A 23,395-nucleotide genomic window follows, 5' to 3' on the forward strand; every position below is an offset into this window, starting at 1 on the left:
CCAGCCACCAACCAGAGCAAATAGCTGTAGACCAAAGTTGATTGCGCAACAGGTTCAAAGAGAAATTTTGAACCCCGAGGATGGGGTGACAAGGACTTTTAAAAGTTTCTGTCTTATCCCAGCATACAGTTCATTAAGCATCACCACTACATCATTGCTACATCAGAAAAGGGGAGGGTTATACATGATTAACCTAGGAGCAATGTGTTGGGGCAACAGGCGGATACAGGATATGTATTGGGAAGTACATTCTAAGCACCTACTACAAGAGGACAATAGAACTTTGGTTTGTATAGTCTGCCACCTGGGCAAGTCCGGAGGAGTGCCTTTGCCCAGCGATTGACACTGTGAATACATGACCTCCCGCTTGAGGGATTATGGTGGGGACCAAATGGTTTCCAAGTCCTTGGCCAATGAAGCAAATTGGCGGTGGAATGAAGGAAACTGGCAAAGGAGTTGATTTTATATGGTTTTTAAAGCTAGGTAACTTCCCTGAGCTGTCAAGTCAAAGGGATACATTTATGAATAATATTTGTAACATTTAACAACTTTAAAAATGTGCCCCACCCCCCATAATTTCCGTAACACACCGAAGATCTAACAACCAGCAGGTGACTGCTGGCTCTTGAGAAGCCTCTTTCAAGGTGCTGGGCTGCACTCTGAAAGGGGTTTCTGTTTTTGTTTTTTTTTAAAAAGATATTTATTAAAATTTCCCATTGTAATACATTAAAAAATCAAAAAAGAAGAAACAAAAAAGTTTAAAAACACATAGAATTCAGAATCCTTATTTTCAATAACATATTTCCCTGACTTCCCCACACCTCCCCCTCTTGTATTCCAATTCAAATTGTTGGTTCAACAAGTTCTTGTCCCTAATTTTTAGCCTTTTTATATTTTATATTTAGTTCATTTTGAAAAACCAATTTTGCCTTGTAAACATCAATGATTATACATCAGTGCTTATTCTTAAAACCTTTTTCTAAAGTCGGCCTAAATTCCCTTCCACGATTTCCTCAATTCTCATACAAATAACAAAACAAAGTAAAAGCAAAACAGATTATAACTATACACCCTTTGGATTCCCAAACTCCACCCCCCTTTCCCGGTTCCAATCCCCAACAAGCGTCCATCAGTCAATCTACTATCAGCCTGGAGACCTCACATCCGAGGCTCTTAATTCTCTCTCAATTCCTCTCTGCCGGTTTTTTTGATAGTCCTTGGTATTAAGCACCAAATTTCGAAGAAGCTCTAGTCCAATAGGGTCCATGTTTCTTCCAGCCAGACCTCCATACTTAAAAGTGGAGCCTGAATCTTGTTTCTTACTCCTTTCAAATCCAAATGTCTCCAAAGCTCCAACTTCCACCTTAATCAAATTTGTAATCCTTGGGTCTTCAGATCTCCACATAAGGAGATCTCTCCATTCTTCAGTCTCCAATTCAGACCAAATTTTCACCATCAAGTTCTTATTTTCCTTTGCAGCCATCATGTCAGGCCTCTGGCTCTCCTTTATCATCTGCAAAGTTACAGCTCCTCCTTCCTTTTCCTCAGGAACAACATATATCTCTTTCTTCACACTCTCAAAACTCTCAAGTTTCTCTTCTTGTCCAGCTGCATCGGCTTCCTGAGTCAATTCCTTATCAAATTCAATGGATTTGTTTACTGTTAAGTCCAGAGTTGCAACATTTGTAGCCAAAACATCAATTTGGCCTTGTAGCTTTCCCAAGAGAACAAAGACTCTGTCCAATTTAGCTTGAATTTTCCCTCCTTCAGCCATTCTTGTAATGTCCCAAAACCCCCTCTAGAGGGATTTTGGTTACTTGGTATTCTTTCCAGTTCAAATCCAAAAATCAAATTAGTTTGTATCAGTTCTTCCTTGTTTTCAACAAAATATAGTCAAATTGTAACAAATATAGCCAGCAGAAGCAGCAGAAACAAAGTTCTCTTTTTCCGTCTTGATAGCTAATTTGACAGCTGTCAAACTCTTCAATATCTTCAACAGGCTCTCTCGCGGATCACTCCCAGGCCCGGGGGGGGGGTGGCACTTCAGCTCCCAAAATTAGCTCTTATCCTCCAGTAAGGTTTCTTCTAGTGCCAAATCGTGAAATTAATGTCTTTTGCCCGATAATAAAAGAAAAAATTCTCTCAACCTTAGTTAGCAGGTCCTTGCTTTAGGTTGTTTACAAGACGGGGAGGCGGACTTCCTGTTTGCGCCTTCCCCGATCATGCCTAATTCACAAAAAAAAATTCTTTAAAAATCCAATTTCCGTACTACTCACGGGTTGTTATTTTGAAGTCCAAATCACAAGAAGAAGTCAGCGCTCTCCGGCCATGGCAACGCAGCTTCACTCCGCATGAGAAGCAGTCGACTCTCAGCACCACGCCACTCACCCCGTCCCCCGTTCCGAAGCCTTTAAAAAGGCTCCTTCGCAGGTCGGGGGGCGCAAATGGTGCCCGCCGAGTCACCAGGTTCACAGGCTTCACTGCCTGTGATTTTTAGGGGTCCCTGCGTTGCCGCAGCGGTAAGACCCTAATCCTGTGGAGCCGATTCCCTCCGGAGCTCGGAGGGAATCCGCCATTAGCCGCTGGCGCTAACCCAGAAGTCCCTCTGAAAGGGGTTTCTGAAGTCCCCTGGGCAAATAAAGGTGTTGCAGGAATTTCTCCGTTAACAAAGGTCACCTGAGGTCCTTGGGTCGAACTTGGCCTGGGCAAGGTGGGCAAAGATACCAATCTGGCCTGCTAGGCTAAAAAAGAATCCCCACCCTGGCTTGACTTGGAGGCGGCCCACATTTGACGCCCAGGTGCCAGGTTCCACATTCCTGTAGCTCATCCTTCACAGCGCCCTTTACAAACTACAGTTCCCAGGATTCTTGGTGGCAAGCCATGTGCTTTAAATATTTGGTGCGGGTGTGACGCTGCCACTTCCCCTGGCATTAGGATTTAGAAATGGTCAGCGAGGAAGGAGGGAATAACAATGCAATACGGCCACGCATACAAATCAACAATATCTGGAGGGGAAGAGAAAGCACTGTATACAGAAAAGGCCAAGCGAGATTTCAAGAGTTCTTGTGTGTCTTTGGGTGGCTGGAATCCAGCTGTGTGCAGCAGCTGACACCATTGCAAAGGTAGTTCTGCTCACCCAAATGAGATTCTTCAGCAAGACCAGGAGCATCCATGCCTTCCATGACAGCCTGAGCTAGAGAGCCATCTAGCGGTAGGTAGGTCCACCTTACCAGGAGAGACTCAACGAGGCAAAAGAGCTCGGGGGCTTTTTTCTGCTAGGACCAAACAGAAACGCATCTTTCACACCAGCCAGCAAATCATTATAATTAACACCAAAGCCTGCAAGTTTTCGGAGGCTTAATTGGCAAATTAGTCAACCCAAGCTTTAGCTGATTAATCAGGAGCAAATTTTAATCGACAAAAAGCACGTTTAATTGATGGAGCTGAGAGACTGAAGGAACGCTTGCCTACTTTGCTTAGAAAAACAAAACAAAACACATTTTGAGATTGGGCATGTCTTACTGCAACATTTTCACTGACATATTCAAGATTAATGTACATTTTAAGATGAATGGGGGAGGGATCCCTCACATGCCTTCATTATCCTGGGAATGATCAAGGATTGGGGTTGGTTGTTGTTTTTTTAACAGTATGCAGCTCTGCTGAAATTGAAATTGACTGGTTTGAAAAGTAATGATTTAAGCAACTAAAAATCTGCAGTGGTTGATAGGCCAAGTGAGACATGAAAGAGGAGATTCTTTAGCTCTGCTAGGCCAAGTTCAATGAAGTACTGTACACAGTTTAGACCCTACCCCCAGCACACAGTTAAGAAGAAGAAGAGTTTGGATTTGATATCCCGCTTTATCACTACCCGAAGGAGTCTCAAAGCGGCTAACATTCTCCTTTCCCTTCCTCCCCCACAACAAACACTCTGTGAGGTGAGTGGGGCTGAGAGACTTCAAAGTGTGACTGGCCCAAGGTCACCCAGCAGCTGCATGTGGAGGAGCGGAGACGTGAACCTGGTTCCCCAGATTACGAATCTACCGCTCTTAACCACTACACCACACTGGCTCTTAAGTGGTTAAGGGCCACTTCATACATTCAGCATAGTCAAGTGATATAAAAACCATTTTCCCTAGACTATAATACATTATAAAATACAAATACATTTAAAAAGAAGACAGGAAAAAGGAATGATTAAAGCAAAACAAAACAGAGAACATAAGGAGCATATATGCTCATGATAAAGGAGGATTTAGATTCTCAATTGTTACCCTTATAGTAATAATTTCTCTGTAAGTCTGTAAAAAAATTTAATGGGGGAATAATTATCCTAAATTGTATTTCCATGATGAAGCATGAGTCCATGTAGGCTCCAAAGACTGACCCTCTCCCACCCCCACTTATTTAACCTCTTGTCATCAGCTGATAACAAAATACTTATTTCCAGCAATTTCCAAACTAGATTCTCAAAAGAATCACATATGCAAGGTAATTTCCCTTGGCCTTTAAATAAGACTGCAGCACAGAAATCAGAGGGGTCCTTTGAACAACTCTCTTTTTATGTTTCCTGGTCCCATGCTGCTTCGTTAATCACTCCCACTCAATATCTGAAACAAAAACAGCAGAACAAGTTGGAAAGAAGTATCTGGAACATGGAGAGATACAGCAGGTAGGTTTTGCCTCCAGGGTGACCAGATGTCCAGAGCAAAAAAAACCACACACAACAACCCCCAAAACCCAACAACTAATAATAAGCCAAGTAGTTTTGCCATGAGGGATTCAACAAGAAATGCTACATTGGGTCATATAAGCCTGGATGGGTAATAAGACAATAATGAAGTCTCTTGCAGCTGTTCATTAGTTTGAATGGATGCAGTGCACCTGGAAGGTTTGGATGAGTGTCTTATCTGCTGTAAAAAATATTAAGACATTGAAGTCATCCAAGATGCACCAGCTGAGGAGCTGTCTTCTACGATCATTCTATTTGGAAGGTCATGTTTCACAGATGACCTGTCTATTTACCATCCATCCTGACCCCCTGAGTTTGTTGAGCATCCCTCATCCCTGACGGATTCAGGGCACAAAAAAGAAAGTCCTCCTTCGTGCAGTGCGTAGGTAAACTACAGAGCTCGCTCTCACAGCAGGCAACACCCATTTCGGTGGTTTTAAAAGAGGATTGGATCAAAACATGGAGGAGAAGGCTACCAATGGCTACTAGCCATGATGGCTTTGCTCTGCCTCCACGGTCAGAGGTGGCCATGATTCTGAATATGAGTTGATGGAAACTGCAGGGGTGGGGAGAGGCCTTCTGCTAAGGTCCCGCTTGCGGGTTTCCTAAAGCTTGACCACTGGGAGAAGGGGATAATAATAATAATAATAATAATAATAATAATAATAATAAATTTTATTTATACCCCACTCTTCCCGGCCAGAGCCGGGCTCAGGGCGGCTAAAACCAATAAAATCACAATAAAAAACATGATGGGGGGGGGAACCAATTTAAAATACAGGTTAAAATGCAGCCTCATTTTAAAAGTAGCCGATAAATCAAGACCATAAGGGGAGGGAAACATAAGGGCCAGACTGTGCCTTGGCCAAAGGCCTGGTGGAACAGCTCTGTCTTGCAGGCCCTGCAGAAAGATGTCAAGTCCCACAGGGCCCTAGTCTCTTGTGACAGAGTGTTCCACCATTTCGGGGCCAGTACTGAAAAGGCCCTGGCCCTAGTTGAGACCAATCTAACCACCTTGCGACCTGGGACCTCCAAAATGTTGTCATTTGTGGACCTTAAGGTCCTCCGCGGGGCATACCAGGAGAGGTGGTCCCGTAGGTATGTGAGTCCTAGGCCACATAGGGCTTTAAAGGGCTTTAAAGAATGCAGGACTAGATGGGCTGCTGCCCGGATCCAGCAGGCTCTTGTTTTAATATTTGTTGCAAACCACCGAGGAAAGATGGGAACACAAATACTGTAATGAAATAAGCATATAAATTTATTAGCAGCAGCAGCAGGAGTAAGGATAGTAATAACATGATAGTGCAGATCGGGGTGGGAAATCTTAGGATTGTGGGATCCATTTTGCTTTTTACCTAAAACTTTAACAGCACCCAGCCAGAGCCAGGTGCGAAAGATATACAGCCCTAGAATACAAGGTTGCCTCTGAACCCATTCTGAACCTAGGAGTTTTGTTTTGCGGAACCAGAACTGAGCTGATCTCCTCATCCTTCCTTTTCTTACTGAAGTTCTCACCCTGGTCCAGCAGGAGGATACGGTAGATAGTTTTCACTCAGGTCCACATATGCAAATAAAGGATTGAAAGTGATGTTCAGTGATTGGATAGTTACAGAAAGTGGTTACTGTTGCATTCTAGTGGAGCTCTATATATGCAGGTTGGCTGAACCCTTCAGTTCAGTTCTGTTCTGGCCTGTGTATAAACAAGAGCTGTTTGAAGAATCGCTTTGTCGTCTGATATGTTCACCCACAACTTAAAAGTTAGCCTCCTTCATCCCAGGTGAGGACGGGCAAGCCTTTTTGCAGTTGTTGCTGCTGCTCTTGTGAAACCATTGGAAAAGATTCGAAAACGTTCATTGAATATACAGGAAACAATTGTGTACAGCTGAAAACGGCAGCATTGAGATAAATTCAACAGTGTAAATAAGTTTGGATCAATGCAATAAGGGAACACTGAATGGTTTAGTTTTTGTAAAATATGCAGGGATTTATGATATGTTCATGGAAAGAGAAGGAAAGTCATTGATATTTTAAGGATGTTAAAGTATATTTTAAATTGTAAAACAGAAAATTCAACACACACACACACGGCTGGATTTACGGTAGGTTTGATGAGGCCCTAAGCTACTGAAGGTAATGGGGCCCTTTATATGTCCAGCTGTCCTTTGTCAACAACAAATTGTGGCTGTTTTTTTGTGTTCAATATATGCTATATGGTAATTTATGGACCTAATAGGTATCTAAAGCAATTTGCACATAACAAAATATGTATTTTATCAAAGTAATGGTTGAACTGAAATACAATTAAGAAGTATTTTAGGAAGCAGGCTAGCAGGCGTTACTTACATCATAGGAGCCTACACAACACAAAACACTGTTGCTGTATGTAGGTTTTATTTTATTTTGTTTTTTATTTCTTTTTTTGGAAAATGTACATCCAGTTCCCCGCCCCTTTAAATTCCCTTTAAAAAATTTTGGGGCCCCCAAGCTATAGCTTGTTTAACTTATACGTAAATCCGGCACTGCACACACAAATGAATGAATGAATGAAACCATCGGGAGCCCGCGATCAACCCCGAACCACCCACGGATCTACCAGGGACAAGATCCCGACGTGGGGATCAAAAGAGGTTCCCAGGGCATTTCTTGTCGGGGTGGGTGGGTGTTTGCGTGCGCGCGTGCTGTACTTATGAACAGTCCTCTCTCCGCGCCGCCTCCGTTCGGGACGGCGCCTTTTCTCTGGGGGAAGCGGCCCGCGCGGAACCAAGGCGAGGCGGCTCTCTGTTTCCGCGGAAGGCGGCGGGAAAGGAGCCGCGCGGCGCCCGGAAGCGGGAGGCTTCTGCCCGGGAGAGGCTGCGAGAGGGAGACGGAGACCTCCTGCTTCTCTTTGCTTGCGGCAGCCTCGGCCCCGGCGGAGAAGGAGGAGGAGCCAGAAGGGAGCGCGGGGGCCGCGGAGCGGAGGCAGGCTAGCCGGCAGGCGGCGAGAGGCGGCTCCACGCGTCAGGTGAGGCCGCACGTTTCAAAAGTCAGCGGAGGACCCGCGTTTCCCTCGTGTCCTGCCTTTCCTACGAAGAGCTCGGGGCGTTTGGGTGCGGGTGGGTGCAGGGCCGGATTTACGTATAAGCTAAAAAAGTTACAGCTTAGGGCCCCACTCTCTTGGGGGCGACCAAAAAATTTAAAGGAAGCGAAAAAACAATGCACAATTCCAAAATATGAGATAAAAAACAAATAAAGCAACAGTGGTAAATTGCTTTAGATACCTGTTAGGTCCACAGATTACCATATACAGTAGCATATATTCAACACAAAAACAGCGACAATTTGTTATTGACAAAGGAGAGCTGGACATATAAAGGGCCCCATTACCTCCAGTAGCTATGGGCCTCATCAAACCTAAATAATATTAATAAGAATAAGAATAAATTTTTATTTGTATCCCGCCCTCCCCAGCCAAGTCCGGGCTCAGAGCTGCTAATGTCATAAAATCCAGCCCTGGGTGTCCCCTTTTCTTTCAAAAAATGATATTGGCGAAGCTTACCGGAAGAATAAGAAATCAAGATAACATTTTGTTACAAAAGAATGTTAAAATGGTTTGTTGAATATTTACAGATAAATGATAAACAAATAAAAGCATTGTCAGGCATTGTTTTGAAATGTCAAAATGATTGTTAAAATTAGTGAAATGCATAAACTTGAAAAGTATAATTAATGAAATGAAAACCACAAACAAAACAAAAAATGATCTTGGCAACAGCAGCGCTGCTAGATAGGCAGGGCAGAACTGCCATGTCCGTGACTATTTCTGCAGAACCTTAAAGACAAGCCGGTTTATTGTGGTGCAAGACTTTGTGGACGGCAATCTGCGTCATCATGGAATCGTGGAGTTGGAAGGGAAGCACGAGGGTCATCTAGTCCAGCCCCAGGCAGCATCGCCCATGGTCAGGGCAGATGAAACTCGCAACAACAGATGGAGAGCCACAGGTTGCCCACCCGCTGGCATAGACCATGTCAAGCATGTTGGTATAAAAGCAGCTTTCCTTGTTCCTAGGGTGCAATGATCAGAGGTTCAAAAAATGCAGAGCAGAAAATCTGCAGATGGAATTGCTGCCTGACCATAATTTCAGCCTCATTGCTAGTTGCCACAGGGGCCCATCCGTAAAATACGTTGCATGTCAGAAAGCTAGGGGAAATGTGATGTCTCTAAACAGAATAATAATAATACTTTAATTTGGGGGGGGGGGAGTGTCAGTAATTTTAACTTTCCATAATGTGTGTGTGTTTTAAAGAAAACCAGTAGCCTCCAAGGGAGGAACATTCTGTTCACATAACCTCTCTTGTTGATACTGATTTGAACAAACAAACAAAATGTTTCCTGTTTCAAGGGAAAGCCACTTGGCGCAGGCTCAGACAAATTTAGATATGGTGCCAAAAGGTTCTTTTATGTATGTATATATGTATATTTCCGAGTCATTTAGCCTGAACTGCTAGAATCTTTCAAAATGAAAGGTGGCAATCTCAAGTTTGTTAACACTAAACTTGATAGCTAAATGGAGCCTCAGTGTTTGGAGGAACACACAAACGTGCAGAGAGAGAGAGAGGATTCCATATTTTTAAAACTTTTTTTAAAATTCAAATCTAGTACAGATATAAACTGGGACAAAGATCTATAGTTAAAAGGCTTTTTGAGAAAAGCCAGGTTTTCAGTATTGGAGACAATAGAGATGGCACTTATCTGACATGTAATTGGCAGTTCCAAAGTGTAGAAGTAGCATCAAGTTAAACTCAGGGAGGCATTTTTCTCATCCTTTAATATTTCCTGCCATTATTTTATTAACAGGAAAGAAATAGATGTTTAGTGTTTAGTGAACATTGCAACCATTTCCTTGTCTCAGGTGATATTCATCTTTTATTTACGGTTTACCACACAGATGCTCTTCCATTCTGTTTCTTTGCATCGGCGTCCCCTATAAGGTCTGCTGCAGAGTAAAACATAAACATGGCCAAGGTTATCAAAATGTTTCACACACTCAGAAATCACTGGAAGAAGACCACCGCTGGGGCCTGCCTGCTCACCTGGGGAGGAAACTGGCTGTATGGAAAACACTGGTAATTATTTCATTGGATTGGATCCAAGCTAAGACAGTTTAACTTGAGTTCTGTTGTTTTCAAGGGGAACTAAATTCAACTACCTGGATTGAAAGCTTAATCTTTAAAATAATATTGGAAGTTTTGGAAGGGCATTTGGTTTTGTTCATTGTTGTTTTTTCCCTAAACCAGAGTCCAGGGCAAAATATAAGTGACACATATATACTGTTCTCCTGATTATTTTTGCTTTGCCTTACCATAGCCTTGGAAAGCTCTGTATTGGAGCAGTGACACAAGGTAGGGGTGCTTAGCCTTTACAGTTATGGGCTGCTTTCCTGATCAAAAACACTTCCAGGCAGTTTTTCTTCCATTGGTGGGGATGGTACATGAAAGGTCCCTTGTGTGAAGAGATCAGGGGAAATTTTGGGTTGCAAATGGGTTCAGGACCCCTGCACCTCTTCTTTGATAAAATGTGAATTCCCTTGCTACTGCAATGTACTAAAAACAAAGACCGTTGGGAGGCACTCCACAAGTTTGCAATTTTAAGGAAGAGGACATTTATATGTGCATAAATTTGAAAATTAGTTGTAAAGTAGTTTTAGCACTTGATCAGCGGGTGGCTACAGACTGGTTTTGTGCATCTATAAGTTGTGAGATACACAATTATTTCATATTCATTTCTTTGGTACTGATATGGCAAATTGCTATAATGAAATTGATAGATGTGTTTTAGATTAAATGAAACTGTCATGGACAGGATTGAACAGTTTCCCCCTGGATGCTTTAACGGCATAATTTTTTCAGGTTTGCAAATAATAATAATAAAGCTCAGACAGTTTAATGACACACTTTTTATCTGCTGCTAAACATGCTATGCTATGTAAGTCTACAACATAATGTGTTTTAAAATGCTACTAAGTGGTTCTGCTGGTTTGCTTCAAACTTGCAGTGGTATTTTACTATGTTAGTAGATTATAAGGGGTTGGTTAACACGAAACTCTAAACCATGGTTTAGTATAAGGGTTGTCAGCCGTTTTAGAACTGTGGGCCCATTTGGATTTTTTAGGGAGTGCTATGGGTGTCACGTGGGTGGCGCTGTGGTCTAAACCACAGAGCCTAGGACTTGTGATCAGAAGGTTGGCGGTTCAAATCCCTGTGATGGGGTGAGCTCCTGTTGCTCGGTCCCTGCTCCTGCCAACCTAGCAGTTTGAAAGCACATCAAAGTGCAAGTAGATAAACAGGTACCGCTCCGGCGGGAAGGTAAATGGCGTTTCCGTGCGCTGCTCTGGTTCGCCAGAAGCGGCTTAGTCATGCTGGCCACATGACCTGGCCACAACTACCTGACATTCAGAAGACATCTTAAGGCAGCCCTGTTCAGGGAAGTTTTTAACGTGTGATATTTTACTGTATTTTTGGTTTTTATGGAAGCCGCCCAGAGTGGCTGGGGAGGCCCAGCCAGATGGGCGGGGTATAAATAATAAATTATTATTATTATTTATTATTATTATTATGACCTGGAAGCTGTACGCCGGCTCCCTCGGCCAATAAAGCAAGATGAGCGACGCAACCCCAGAGTGGGCCACGACTGAATCTAATGGTCAGGGGTCCCTTTTCCTTTACTTTGGGTGTCACCACCTCTCATAACTTCTCTCCCCTCGACTGGATTGGGGCCACCCCACTCCCTGGAGAAACAGAGAGAGAAAGCATTCGGACATACTTCACTTTTCCAAAGGATCTAGTTCCAGTGGAATTAATCAGCTTTTAAAATCATGTAGAGCTGAAACAGAAAGTGAAGAAGAGCATCAGTCATCTAACTTCGCCTTCAGTTCCAAGGGAGCAAAAACTCACCATCCTAACCACTGCATGACTGCTTGGAAGAAAGCGAGGAGGGGCAGGCTGAGATGCTGCATGAAGCCCATCGTGGCAGCCCCTGGCATAAACTATGTTGGCCTCAGCTGATCTCTCCAATCTCCCTGCACTGAACTAGTCTGAATGGGGCCTCCAAATGCTTTTGACTGATTGTGCTTGGAAGTCTCTCTGGGATCAAGAACTCTGGTATTGCAGCTTTTTCAATCACAGGGAGGCTTCATTTAAGCTCTTAGAAGCTCCCTTTGGACCCTGCCACTCAGTGAGTAAGACTGGGATGGATCAGGTAGGAAATGGGGTATTGGTGCTGGGAATGGCTTCTGCTGCCTGCCCTGTTCCCCAAAACACACAGTTTATGCCCTTCTCACACACCCAAAACCCACTGAAATCAACCAAGCCAAACCACTTCAGGTTCAAACATACACTGGAAAAAATGCAGTAAGAAAATATGAATACTTTACATCTAGGTGAAAGGCAGATGCTCACAAAGAGGGGGAAAGAGAAAAGAGAGAGACAAAGAAGATTTGGGTTCTTAAGTCTTCCATGTAGATTCTGGCAGGACTTGCTGTAGAAGAGCTTGGAAAACAGGAGGGCTTAATTGGCACCAGTTTCTTGAAAAGTGATCAAACAACAGAGCAGATGTGGTTTGCAAGTCAACAATGGTTTAAAATAATTTGGCTATATTTGCAATTCCCTGAAACTATATTAAATGTGCAAACAGGGATTAAAATTAAAGCTTCTTGCTACACGTTTTTAGAAATGAGTACAGTGGCTTAGGACCTTACGATGAATATTTCTTCCAGAGAAAGCAGAAATGGGAACAGTAATTGGGAAGGAATTTCTTGCATTTTCTTATAATAATACTTACGCTCCTAATTTTCTGAATGAAATAAGGTGGTTGCTGCTTTTACAAACTGAAATGAACCAAGAAAACACACCCACCCACCCACACTATACATGCTAATGAGCTGGGGCCCTCCTCACCCACCGGACAAAAAATTGCCCTGTCTTTGTCTAGGAATGCAGGGAGAGACAGAGGACAAAGCGGAGGTTTAAGCAAGGTTTTGGTAGAGTGAGAAGGGAGTTGAGAAAGGCTTTTGACTTTGTGTTGTACCCAAACTCCACTATTTCTCCTTGTTAAACATTTTTTTCTTTTCTGTTTAAAGAGCCCCCAATGTTCATCCCTTACTGGGGTATTCAGACCTCTCCCATTACCTTGCCACTACTTTTTCCCTTTCATAATAATAATACTAATAATTTTTTTATTATTATTTATACCCCGCCCATCTGGCTGGGTTTCCCAGCCACTCTGGGCGGCTTCCAACAAAATATTAAAATACAATAGTTCAGTGTCTATCCCTTCTGGCTTCCATGTCACAGGCTTTTTTTTTTACCTTATTCAACCTACCTTTTTTTGTTCCCCTACCCCACCCAGACTTTATGCAAATCCAGGATTGTGATGCAGCGCACCCAATGGGGTGCTGCACGATGATGGCCTAGTGCAAATAATAGTACAGAGAGAAATGTAGAACCGTACATCTAAAATATTAAGCTTTTTGAATCTTGCTCAACAAGGTAGAGTAGACTATATGTACATAGCCTAGCAACTGAGTTTTGGTTGTTGCTGATACTGGAGGCTGAATTACTATGCTTGAGGCACTCTTGACTAGACTTATATAGTGTCCTTTTATAGCAGATTAAAGGTTTAGTGAAATCTTGTCCCTTTTTTCCTGACATAGTTGGAGCTTCTGATGCAAAGGGTGCTGCTTTAGCTCAACATTGCTTCAGATTAGCCTTTGACTTCCTGGAATTAGCTGTCTCAGGCATTGCTTGTTCATTTGCCACTGAGGAGGACTTCTTATGGGGGGAGTGCAGAGATCTGGTGCCAAAACCGGCTCCAATTAGCTCTTACTTATTCTTGAATAGCAAAACCCTGGGCTTTGGCTGTGGAATTTGAAGGTCTTATTATTTTGAGCAGCATTACAGGCATACGGTGCCTGCTGTCTTATACAATTCAAAAATGAAAATTCCTGGAGCTGCTATTTGCCCCATGATACCTGCAAGTTTTCCTTATGGGGCAAATAGCAGCTTCACTGGGGAGAGGATTTTAATGGAGGACTACGGTCTGATGCAAAAGGGTTACATCCCAGTGCCGTGATCCCAGTCTTCTTTGGCCCCTCTCTGGGTGACATCTGATTATTTTTTAAATCACAGGAGATGCTCAGCATGGGTCTCCTGAATCGCATACAGTAGTGGCCCACTTTTCTAAATAAAAATTGAAGGCACACTGGAGGAATCACAGGCATTCAACGTGAGGCAACCAGTGCATCTCAGCACCAAGTATGACTGAATTATTCCTCATGCAGCAGTACAACAGAATTGCTTGACCTGACAGGTGACTGATTGGAAAGTGGCAGGAACCTTTACATTTACAAGCACGCCCTAGTTTATAGTTTGGGAATTGCCAAATTAAAAGAGTGTCTGTTATGATGCTTTTGCAATCCCTTAGTAATACTGGGCAGCAGTTTGCTGAAGACAACCTACTAGTGGCAAGAGAAATGCATGCTATTCTAGTGTATCTGCATCTAGGTTGGAGAACAAAAATGTACCATGCATTTGATTACGTATTGCTGTAGCAATGCTGTCACAGCAGCAGGGGTCCCAAAGAAAGGCATCCTGATTGCCTTGGGATGCAGGCATGTTTGTAATAATTGGTTGGTGTTTTGCTGGATGTATGTATATTGAGAAGGGACGCGGGTGGTGCTGTGGGTTAAACCACAGAGCCTAGGACTTGCCGATCAGAAGGTCGGCGGTTCGAATCCCCGGACAGGGTGAGCTCCCGTTGCTCGGTCCCTGCTCCTGCCAACCTAGCAGTTAGAAAGCACATCAAAGTGCAAGTAGATAAATAGGTACTGCTCCGGCGGGAAGGTAAACAGCGTTTCTGTGCGCTGCTCTGCTTTGCGAGATGCAGCTTAGTCATGCTGGCCACATGACCCGGAAGCTGTATGCCGGCTCCCTCGGCCAATAAAGCGAGATGAGCGTCACAACCCCAGAGTCGGTCACGACTGCACCTAATGGTCAGGGATCCCTTACCTTTACCTTTATGTATATTGAGGGTGGGACAATCTAGAACATCTGGAATCTAGAAATTGCCAGGAAATCCAATCTGCAAAGGAAATCTCTCTCTCTCTCTCTCTCTCTCTCTCTCTCTCTCTCTCTCTCTCTCACACACACACACACACACACACACACACACACACACCGAGAGAGAGAGAGAGAGCACATGTAATCAAGAAACAACCCTACATGCAGATTTACTGGCATAATAGTGATAATGAGCTGACTTTTTACTAGAATAATCTAGCATCATTGTTGATGGGTGAGGGCAGTGCCTGATAAAGGGCAATTGCCTGCTATAAAGGAATGTGTCTAAGTGGGACTGAAACCACTTATTTCTGTGTGCACAGTCTCGCAGACTGGCTAGTAACCTTCTAGTAGCCATTAGATTTCAGGACTCGGAGTTGGGGTCAGCAATGCCTATATTTATGCTTGCTTCTGTACCCTTTAATACCTGCCTGAGTCCTACATTTCTAAATAAAAGCAGTTGTGTGGTGGCACCAAAGGTCTCTTACTCAGAGGATACTTGCCATGTTTAGGCTGCCTTGGACGTCCAACCATTTGGGGGAAGGAATGGCTTGAAACATTAGACTTAGCACCAGCTTTTCTGTTTCTGATCACCCACAGCCTCTGCTATTTGTTCTTCTCTCCAGTGCACAGCAGAGTGTGGCTGTTTCATTTGGAATCACACTGGATTTTAAAAGGTTTAGGCACCATTCATCTTACAAAGGGGCCAACTCTTTATTAAGGGTTGGGCAGCTTTAGGTTCCACCGAAAAATATGCCCAGAAGAAGTCTACTGAAGTATTTCTTTTTCTGCTCTGCCTTGGTGATTGTGGTCTATCCTGGGCAGCTGAAAGAGGAATTGGGTCTGTATTGATCCTGGTTTGGTTACCTAAGTAAACAGAGGAATCCTCCTGATTTATCTCTGCCAATTTTACCGGCTCACCAAGCCTGCCTAGTTATTTGGAAAATAATTGTGAAATTGGATAGCAGAGAAGCAGCCTTTCATTAGCTGGAAATAGCTGAGCTTTGAATTTGTTTTTTGCCCTATGCGTAGCAGCGATTGCAAGCTCTGAAGAAAAGCTGTGGCTGTAATTGCTTCACACTTTACCTGTGATTATTGTCATTGTGATAGCAGAAGCCCATTGGCTTTTCGAGGTGATGATAGCTCAGCCAGCTGGTAAATTCACAATCATGTTAGCTGCCCTCACTTTGCTGCTAATTGGGAGCTTATTGCATTAGATGCCATTCCTCTTAGTATATAATAGAGAAGATTCTCCAGACACTGTCCTGGTTCTCTCTTGGATGCCAAGGGAAAACCTTATTTGCCCGGATCTGTTAAGCTAATGCTTTAATTGTGTTTATTTTTATGATGGACTTACCCTAACTACTCCAATTTGCTACTGATGTAGTTATCGTATGTGTGATTGCTTTTTATGTCCATATGCCGCTATGAAAGCTAGGCTGAAGAGTGGCTAATATATCAATAAATAAAATAATAGTAAATGAATTGACTAGATTGGTTGGAAGTGCAAAATCCATGCAAGCAGGAACATTTATAGCCCCTTCCTTCCTGCATGGATGGGGATTGTCTTCATGTCCTGTTTCTGAGCTTCCCATAGACATCTGGTCAACCAGCCACAGTATGGAACAGGATCCTGGAATCCAACAAGGCTATTATTATGGTCTTCATAAGACGTGGCACCCAAAGCTGATGGCTGAGTTTTTGGATCTCTGGATCTGGACCAGAACTACACAATTGTAACTGGAGTTTCCAAAGGCAGAGAACCCTTTTGCGATGTTTTGTGTGTACAATCCTATTTCCCTTCATGGATTTCCTTTCATATGGATTGGTGTAATTTGGATGCAATCCAAATAAATCAGGTGATTGTGTGTGTGTGTGTGTGTACTCCAGGTGACTTATTTAGTAAGACTAATGGAAATAAATGGGACTCAAGAGCCCTCGCTTTCAGCAGGCTGTGCCTGCCACTTGCAGACCTGCAAGACGAAGTTAAAATAATTAACATCCCTGAGCCCACCCATTCTTCACAACCTTGTCTCAAAGGTCAGTGCTGTGACTTCTAACCTTGAGACTGGTGCTAGTCCAATTTCAGCATCCTCTGTAATGCTTCTCTTTCTCCTGACATTGAGGAACACCAAACGATTATAGCAGGAAGTCCATGAAAACAATTGATGTGGATGCATTCATTGCATTCCTGTTGCCCTACCACTGTGCATCATCAGCCAAGACTTACTTTCCTTAGGCTTTGCTAGCTGATCAGATACTTAGCAGGTTCGATGGGGAATCTTCTAATAAGAATGGTATCTCTCGTGTTTGCTTCAAAGCTTTCACATGCTGGGGGTAGGGAGAGGTGCTGAGAATTTTGCCCTTATAATAAATGCATGTTTGTTTGCGGTGCCTCTCTGTACATGGGTAGATAAGATGGAGTAGGGCTGTCCAATTCATTTCGGCACTAGAGTTGGTTTTTAAGTAGTACTTAGTAAAAATTACTGCAATTAGTCAATAGCCTGCCATTCTTGTAAAAAAAGAAAGAAAAAATGTTCCTGTTGCTTAACACACATGATTTATTCCTTTGAATGTGAAGAGCAAACATTATGTTAAGGGGAGCACTACTGCCTCTAAGGAAAACTTTGATAAATATTCCAATTAGGCATGAATTGGAGTAATATATTATTTATGCGTTCTCTCGCTTAGGAAGCTTATTTCTGTTTGTCCCATTATTTTCACTAAAGGTTTCCTATTGACAGAGTTTCTCTCGCTGCTTAGTTTGAATTTCTCCAGATTGATTCTTCATCTAAAATCAATTTTCTGTAACGTGAGAAAAGCTACCGTGGCAGTAAATGCTGGTAAGGCAGAACGAGTTACATGGCTTTAAAAAGTGGAATAAGCAGAGAAAGAGGGGGAAAGTCTGCAAAGCGAGTTGTTCTGGAATGAGCCCCGTAAACTGCTGCGTATTAATAAAAATGTGCAGCATATCATCAGAGTGGAACTGAAAGGAGTGCTGCCTGGCCCTTTTGGCACGAAGAGCCAAGGAGAGCACTGCCCTGCTGTAAACCGAGTGAGTTCTCATTTGCCCTCTGGCCTCCTCCTCTCTGACCCCAGCCACTCGGAGCTGCAGGCAGGCAGGCAGGCACCTCTTGGGCTTTTACCAGCTTGGCCCTTAATCCTTGAGAGATGAAAGCCGCAAACCCAGAACGCTTCAGGCTGCACAAATCAGAACAGGGATGCCACTTCCACAGAGAGGTGCTTCCAAAAGTTGACTTTCCTCTATCTCCGTTCTTCACCCTTGAACTGCATAGCACTTCAAGCCCCGTTTTAATGACCACGTGGAGAGTTATCTTTGGAAAAGATGGCTAAGTGGAGCAAAGAGAAGCAGCGAGTTTCCATTTATTTGTTTAATATGTTTATATCCACCAGCTGTTGAAGGTTCCCGGGGCAAACAAGAAATACAAAGTGGACTAGAATATAGAAGCGCATTAAAGTGCAGTGGGCCAATTTTTAGGATGCTCATATGCCTCCCTATTGCAGCCTAAGACAGCCTAAGATGAAAAGAGCAGGACTCTTTGCTTTATTTCAGCTCAAACCTCATTGCTTATCTCCACAGGTTGCCCCTCAGGTTTCACTTTTCTGGGGGAGAAATTCACTTTATAGCTGGTTGTGTCAGTCTAAGCCAGGTGTGGGGAATTATCACTGTGTTTCTCAAACGTGGGTCCCTGGCTGTTGGTGGACTACAGCTCCCATCATCCCTAGCTAGCAGGACCAGTGGTGATGGGACTCGTAGTCCACCAATAGCTAAGAAACATAGCAGAGATGTGGTTGAGGAAAACATCAGAAGGCTGTACAGTGGTACCTCGGGTTAAGTACTTAATTCGTTCCGGAGGTCCGTACTTAACCTGAAACTGTTCTTAACCTGAAGCACCACTTTAGCTAATGGGGCCTCCCACTGCCGCCGCGCCGCCAGAGCCCAATTTCTGTTCTTATCCTGAAGCAAAGTTCTTAACCTGAAGCTCTATTTCTGGGTTAGCGGAGTGTGTAACCTGAAGCGTACGTAACCCGAGGTACCACTGTATTCTCTTGTAGGCAACCTTCTGGGGACCCCATGTCACTGGTGGGCAGGGCCAGAGGTCTTTACTGATTCCCTGCCATGACACCATCTTGCCATGTCAGGTGTTTTTTTCACTTATGCCTGAGACTTGCAGAGTGGGCACATTTTATATTATGGCAACGCAAAAAGTAGTCAGGTCCTTGCCACCAAGGAACATACAATTTACACAATGAGGGAAAACAGCAAACAGGATGGGGAGACGAGCAGGGAGGGAAGGATATTGGCAAATGCAGGTGTACGTTCTTGGTAATTTGATGACTATATGCACTTCATTGGTAGTGCTGCAGCTAGCATGGTGCTTCTGTCAGAAAAAGGAATAATTTGGCCACTGATTTGCTAGCAGGCTGGGCAGTTGGTTAATTCCACTCACCAGTTAGACCGGAAGAATTTTGGTCAGTTACTTCCTGTTTATACAATGATGCGGTTCAGTTTGGTCAATTAAGTAATCTCGTTGCGGGTGGGATCTGGCTCTTGGTAATGAAGACATGGTCCAAGAAGTGACGAAAGCTAAGGTGGCATCAAAACGGTGACATTTAAATAGTTACGTGTTTTTGACAAGTAGCCCCTTTGGAAAGTTTGGTCTGTGTTTTGTGTGCCAAAGCAGTAGAAGTAGGTATTTTTAAATGTGTGTTTCCATCTATTTATCCCTCCCCTCAACTTGCGCTATCTAAAACACTGTTCTTTTTCTTCCTCCTCCTCCTGATAGCGATAACCTGCTAAGGAGAGCTGCATGCCAAGAAGCCCAGGTAATACCATTTAACAAGATCAAATTAGATTAAAATCCTCTCCTTATCTCTCTTGTGCAGGATTCTGGAGATTCTCCCAGCAGGTCTCCTCTACGTGACTAGCCTGCCAAAGGGACTCTCTGTATTCTTCTGCTCAAATACCAGAAGACACTTTCCCCCTTTGCACCTAATTACGCCTCAGTTCAGTGCCATCACAAATTATTCATGAGCATCACGAAAGTGGAATATATTCAGTAAGAGTTTGGGAAACTTGATTACCTGTATTGCTTTTGTTAGGTAAACTTGTGGGCCAGCAGTGACAGGACTGAAAATTCTGGAGATTGAAATCGCATTTCATCAACTGGCAGAATGGAGAGCAACTAGCATGTAGCTTTTCTTATTCTGATTGGACCTGGTACTCTGGTACCTATACAAAAAGGCAGGACCAAAAAGTTCCAACGAAGCAGGAGAAACCAAATTGATTTTATTATTATTGGAGGGCACTCTTTGTAGTCCCAAATGCTCTTGAGGTTCGGCTGGCCCTGAGGGAACAAGCCTTTAATATGTCAGGCTCTGACTTGTGGAACTCCTTTCCAGTAGAGGTTTGGCAGAACCATCCTGCTCATTTAGACGTCTTCTAAAAACTATATTAATTTGACAGGCCTTTCAAACCTAAGATTCTTTTCCAACCAGCTCTTAGTGATGTATTTGATACTTTTATTGTAATACTGTGTTCTTAATCTATTACTGCCTTATGATATTTATGCAAAAGTGCAGTTTAAAAAAAAATGAAAAAGCAAACAGATACCAGAAATCATGTTTCCCCCTCCTTGTTATAAATTTTCATAAACACCCAATTGTGCCTTTTATGTGGAGTACCCCCCCCCATTTTTTATTTGTAGTATCTCTGGCCAAAGATTTATGGCCATGTCATTGGCCATTGGGAAATAAAATACCGGATTCTGTCTGAAATTTGTGTCTTTTGTATTTTGCTGAACTGAATATGCTCATCCAAATAGATGTGCATATTCATTTTGGCAAACACAAACTTTTAAAATACTCCTTATTATGTTCCCAGTAGTATATTGCAGCACTGTAACATGGAAACTGCCCTTCTTCATGGTCTGAAAATGAAACTTATACTTCAGGGGAGTTTATTAGGGCGTGAAATTCAAAGTGGTAAAATAGTTTTTATCACAAGGAGCAACGGAGGCCTGCTTTGCACATGCAAATCCACGCTTGATGTTGCAGTCATGCGAATAACACTTGAGAGGTGCCGTCACCGATGCAGCACCATGGTCATACTGGCTGCGTTTGCAGATCTCAATAAACCAGGGTTGCTGGCATATGAGTTCACGTTGCCTGATTGCTCCCACTTCGCTTCTCCCTTGGCTTGAGCAACAGAAACAAACCACCAAGCCATAGTGAAGCTTGACTTCCTGCCATGTCCAAACCTGGAATCTTGTTCTGCTCCCTCACAAGCCGGGATCGCTTGTGTTCTATTTTTTTTTTTAATTATGTTTATTAAAATTTTCAAAAAAGAATACAAAAGAAAACAGAAAAGAAAAAAAAGAAAAAAAGAAAAAAAGAAAAGAAAAAGAAAAGCAGCAATTTAAAAGTTTACCATAATTATATTCCATACCCCATTTCCTTGACTTCCCCACACCTACCCTTCTTGTATTCCAATTCCAATTTTTAGCTCAGCAATTTTTATCCCCCCCACTTTACCTTATTTCCTCTACTTCAATTATCTTAAACAAATTTTAACTTCTAAACCTCTATCTTTATATTTCAAAACTTATTCTTAACATACTTTCCCTAAATTCCTCCATCAATTTAATTAACCTATTTAAACTTAAAAATTCCAATCTTTATACACAAAACACTTATTTTTGATAATCTTTTGCTAAGGTCGGCCCCAAATCTCTCCCCAAATTCCCTATTTTTATGTTAGTGGCAAAAGCCAACTTAATTAAAACAGAATCATATTTTTACCCCCTTTAAATTCCCGAAGCCCTCCCACCCCCTTTCCCGGTTTTGATCCCCAACCAAAGTCCAACAGTCCATCCAAAATCAGCCTGGCGATCTCACATCCGAGGCACTTAACCCTCTCTCAATTTCTCTCTGCCGGTTTTCTTGATAGTCCTTTATTTTAAATTCCGAATCTCGAAGAGGCTCTGTTCCAGTAAAGTCCATATTTCTTCCAGCCAGACCTCCATATTTAACAATGGAGCCAAAATCTTGTTTCTTGCTTCTCATAAGTTCAAATGTCCCAAAGACTCCAAACTCTGTACTGTCCATATTTATATTCCATATGTCTTCCGATCCCCATAAAAGGAGATCTCTCCAGATTCCATTCTTCACTTCCAGCCAAACATCCATTGTCATGATCTTATTTTCAGTTGTTTCCAACTTAATAGGCCTCTGGCTCTCTTTAGCCATCATCTCAAATGACTCAGACTCTTTCTCCTGTTTGGCTATAAGGATTTTTATATCAGCAGCAACACTTCCCTGTTCATCTGCAGGAGCTTGAATCATATCCTTTCCAGGTTCAGCAATTTTGTTTACTGTTCCCTTCATTGTTATTACACTTATAGTCAAAGCATCTGTCTGCTTCTGTAGATTTCCCAGAAGACGAAAGGTCTTTTCCAGTTCAGCCAGTATTTTTCCACTTACAGCCATTTTTGTAATGTCCTGAACCCCCTCTAGAGGGATTCTAGTTACTTAATGACAAATTAACTTTTTCTTCTTTGTTTTTAACAATTTGTTACCAAATTGTATCAAATGTAACCAGCAAAGACACAGTTCTCCTTTTTTTTTCCAGCTTTGACAGCTAATTTGACAGCTGTCAAAGTCTATAAACCTCTTCCACAGGCTCTCTGCCCGATCGCTCCCGGGTTTTGGGGGAGGGGTGAAATCCGTTCTCTTATCCTCCAGCACAGTCACTTAAATTGGCCCAATATAAAGTTAATTGCGCTTTTCCACAAAAAACAAAAGACATTCACACAACCTTAGTAATAAAATCCTTGCTTTACAATGCTTACAAGGCGGGCAGGTTGACTTCCTTTTTAGCACCTTACCCAATCTTGCCGAATTCCCAGAAAATTTTTTCCCTTTTAAGTCCAATTACCGTGTTACTCACGGGTCGTTACTTTGATCCGAAAGTTCAAAAGAAGAAGTTAACGCTCTCCGCCCATGGCATGCGGCTTCACTCAGCAGGGGAAGCAGTCGAACTCTCAGCACCATACCTCCCTCCGTCCCCCGTTCCGAAGCCTTTAAAAAGGCTTCTTTGCGGGTCGGGGGGGCGCGCAAATGGTGCCCACCGAGTCACCAGGTCCACAGGCTTCAGCGCCTGTGGTTTCTAAGGGTCCCCGCGTCGCCGCCGCGGCAGAACCCGACCCCTGTTGAGCAGATTCCCTCCGGAGCTCGGAGGGAATCCGCCATTAGACGATGGCGCCAACCCGGAAGTCCTGGGGGATCGCTTGTGTTCTAGCCGTGGTGGCTGTGTTCTGTCTCTATTGTCAGAACCAGTGTGTCTCTGAACACCAGTTGCTGGCAATCACAGATGGGGAGGGCACTGTTGCACTTAACTCTGCTTCTCCTTAACATCTGCAGGTGAGGCAGTAGATGTGCTGGACCGTTGTCTTGCCCTGGTAATGGACTGGATGAGAGCTGACAAACTGAAGCTCAATCCAGATAAGACAGGCACTGTTAGTGGGTGGTTCCTTAGTCTGGATGGATGGG

General features: G+C 43.2%; 1 protein-coding gene across 2 annotated transcripts in view; it reads left to right on the forward strand.

Annotated features, from left to right (window-relative positions):
* Window positions 1-7,619: 7,619 nt before the first annotated feature.
* AGK (acylglycerol kinase) overlaps window positions 7,620-23,395 on the forward strand; it is a 43,185-nt gene continuing 27,409 nt past the window's right edge. The window contains exons 1-3 of one of the 2 annotated variants that reach the window (XM_053405151.1): window positions 7,620-7,733; window positions 9,658-9,835; window positions 19,633-19,672. In XM_053405151.1, the coding sequence (XP_053261126.1) occupies window positions 9,726-9,835; window positions 19,633-19,672 (150 nt within the window). In that variant the 5' untranslated portion in view covers window positions 7,620-7,733; window positions 9,658-9,725. Of the gene's footprint in view, window positions 7,734-9,657; window positions 9,836-19,632; window positions 19,673-19,732; window positions 19,906-23,395 lie in introns of those variants that run through there. The other variant, XM_053405152.1, reaches the window with a different exon arrangement.

The sequence above is a fragment of the Podarcis raffonei genome, chromosome 10 (genome assembly GCF_027172205.1).
Source record: "Podarcis raffonei isolate rPodRaf1 chromosome 10, rPodRaf1.pri, whole genome shotgun sequence".
NCBI lineage: Eukaryota > Metazoa > Chordata > Lepidosauria > Squamata > Lacertidae > Podarcis > Podarcis raffonei.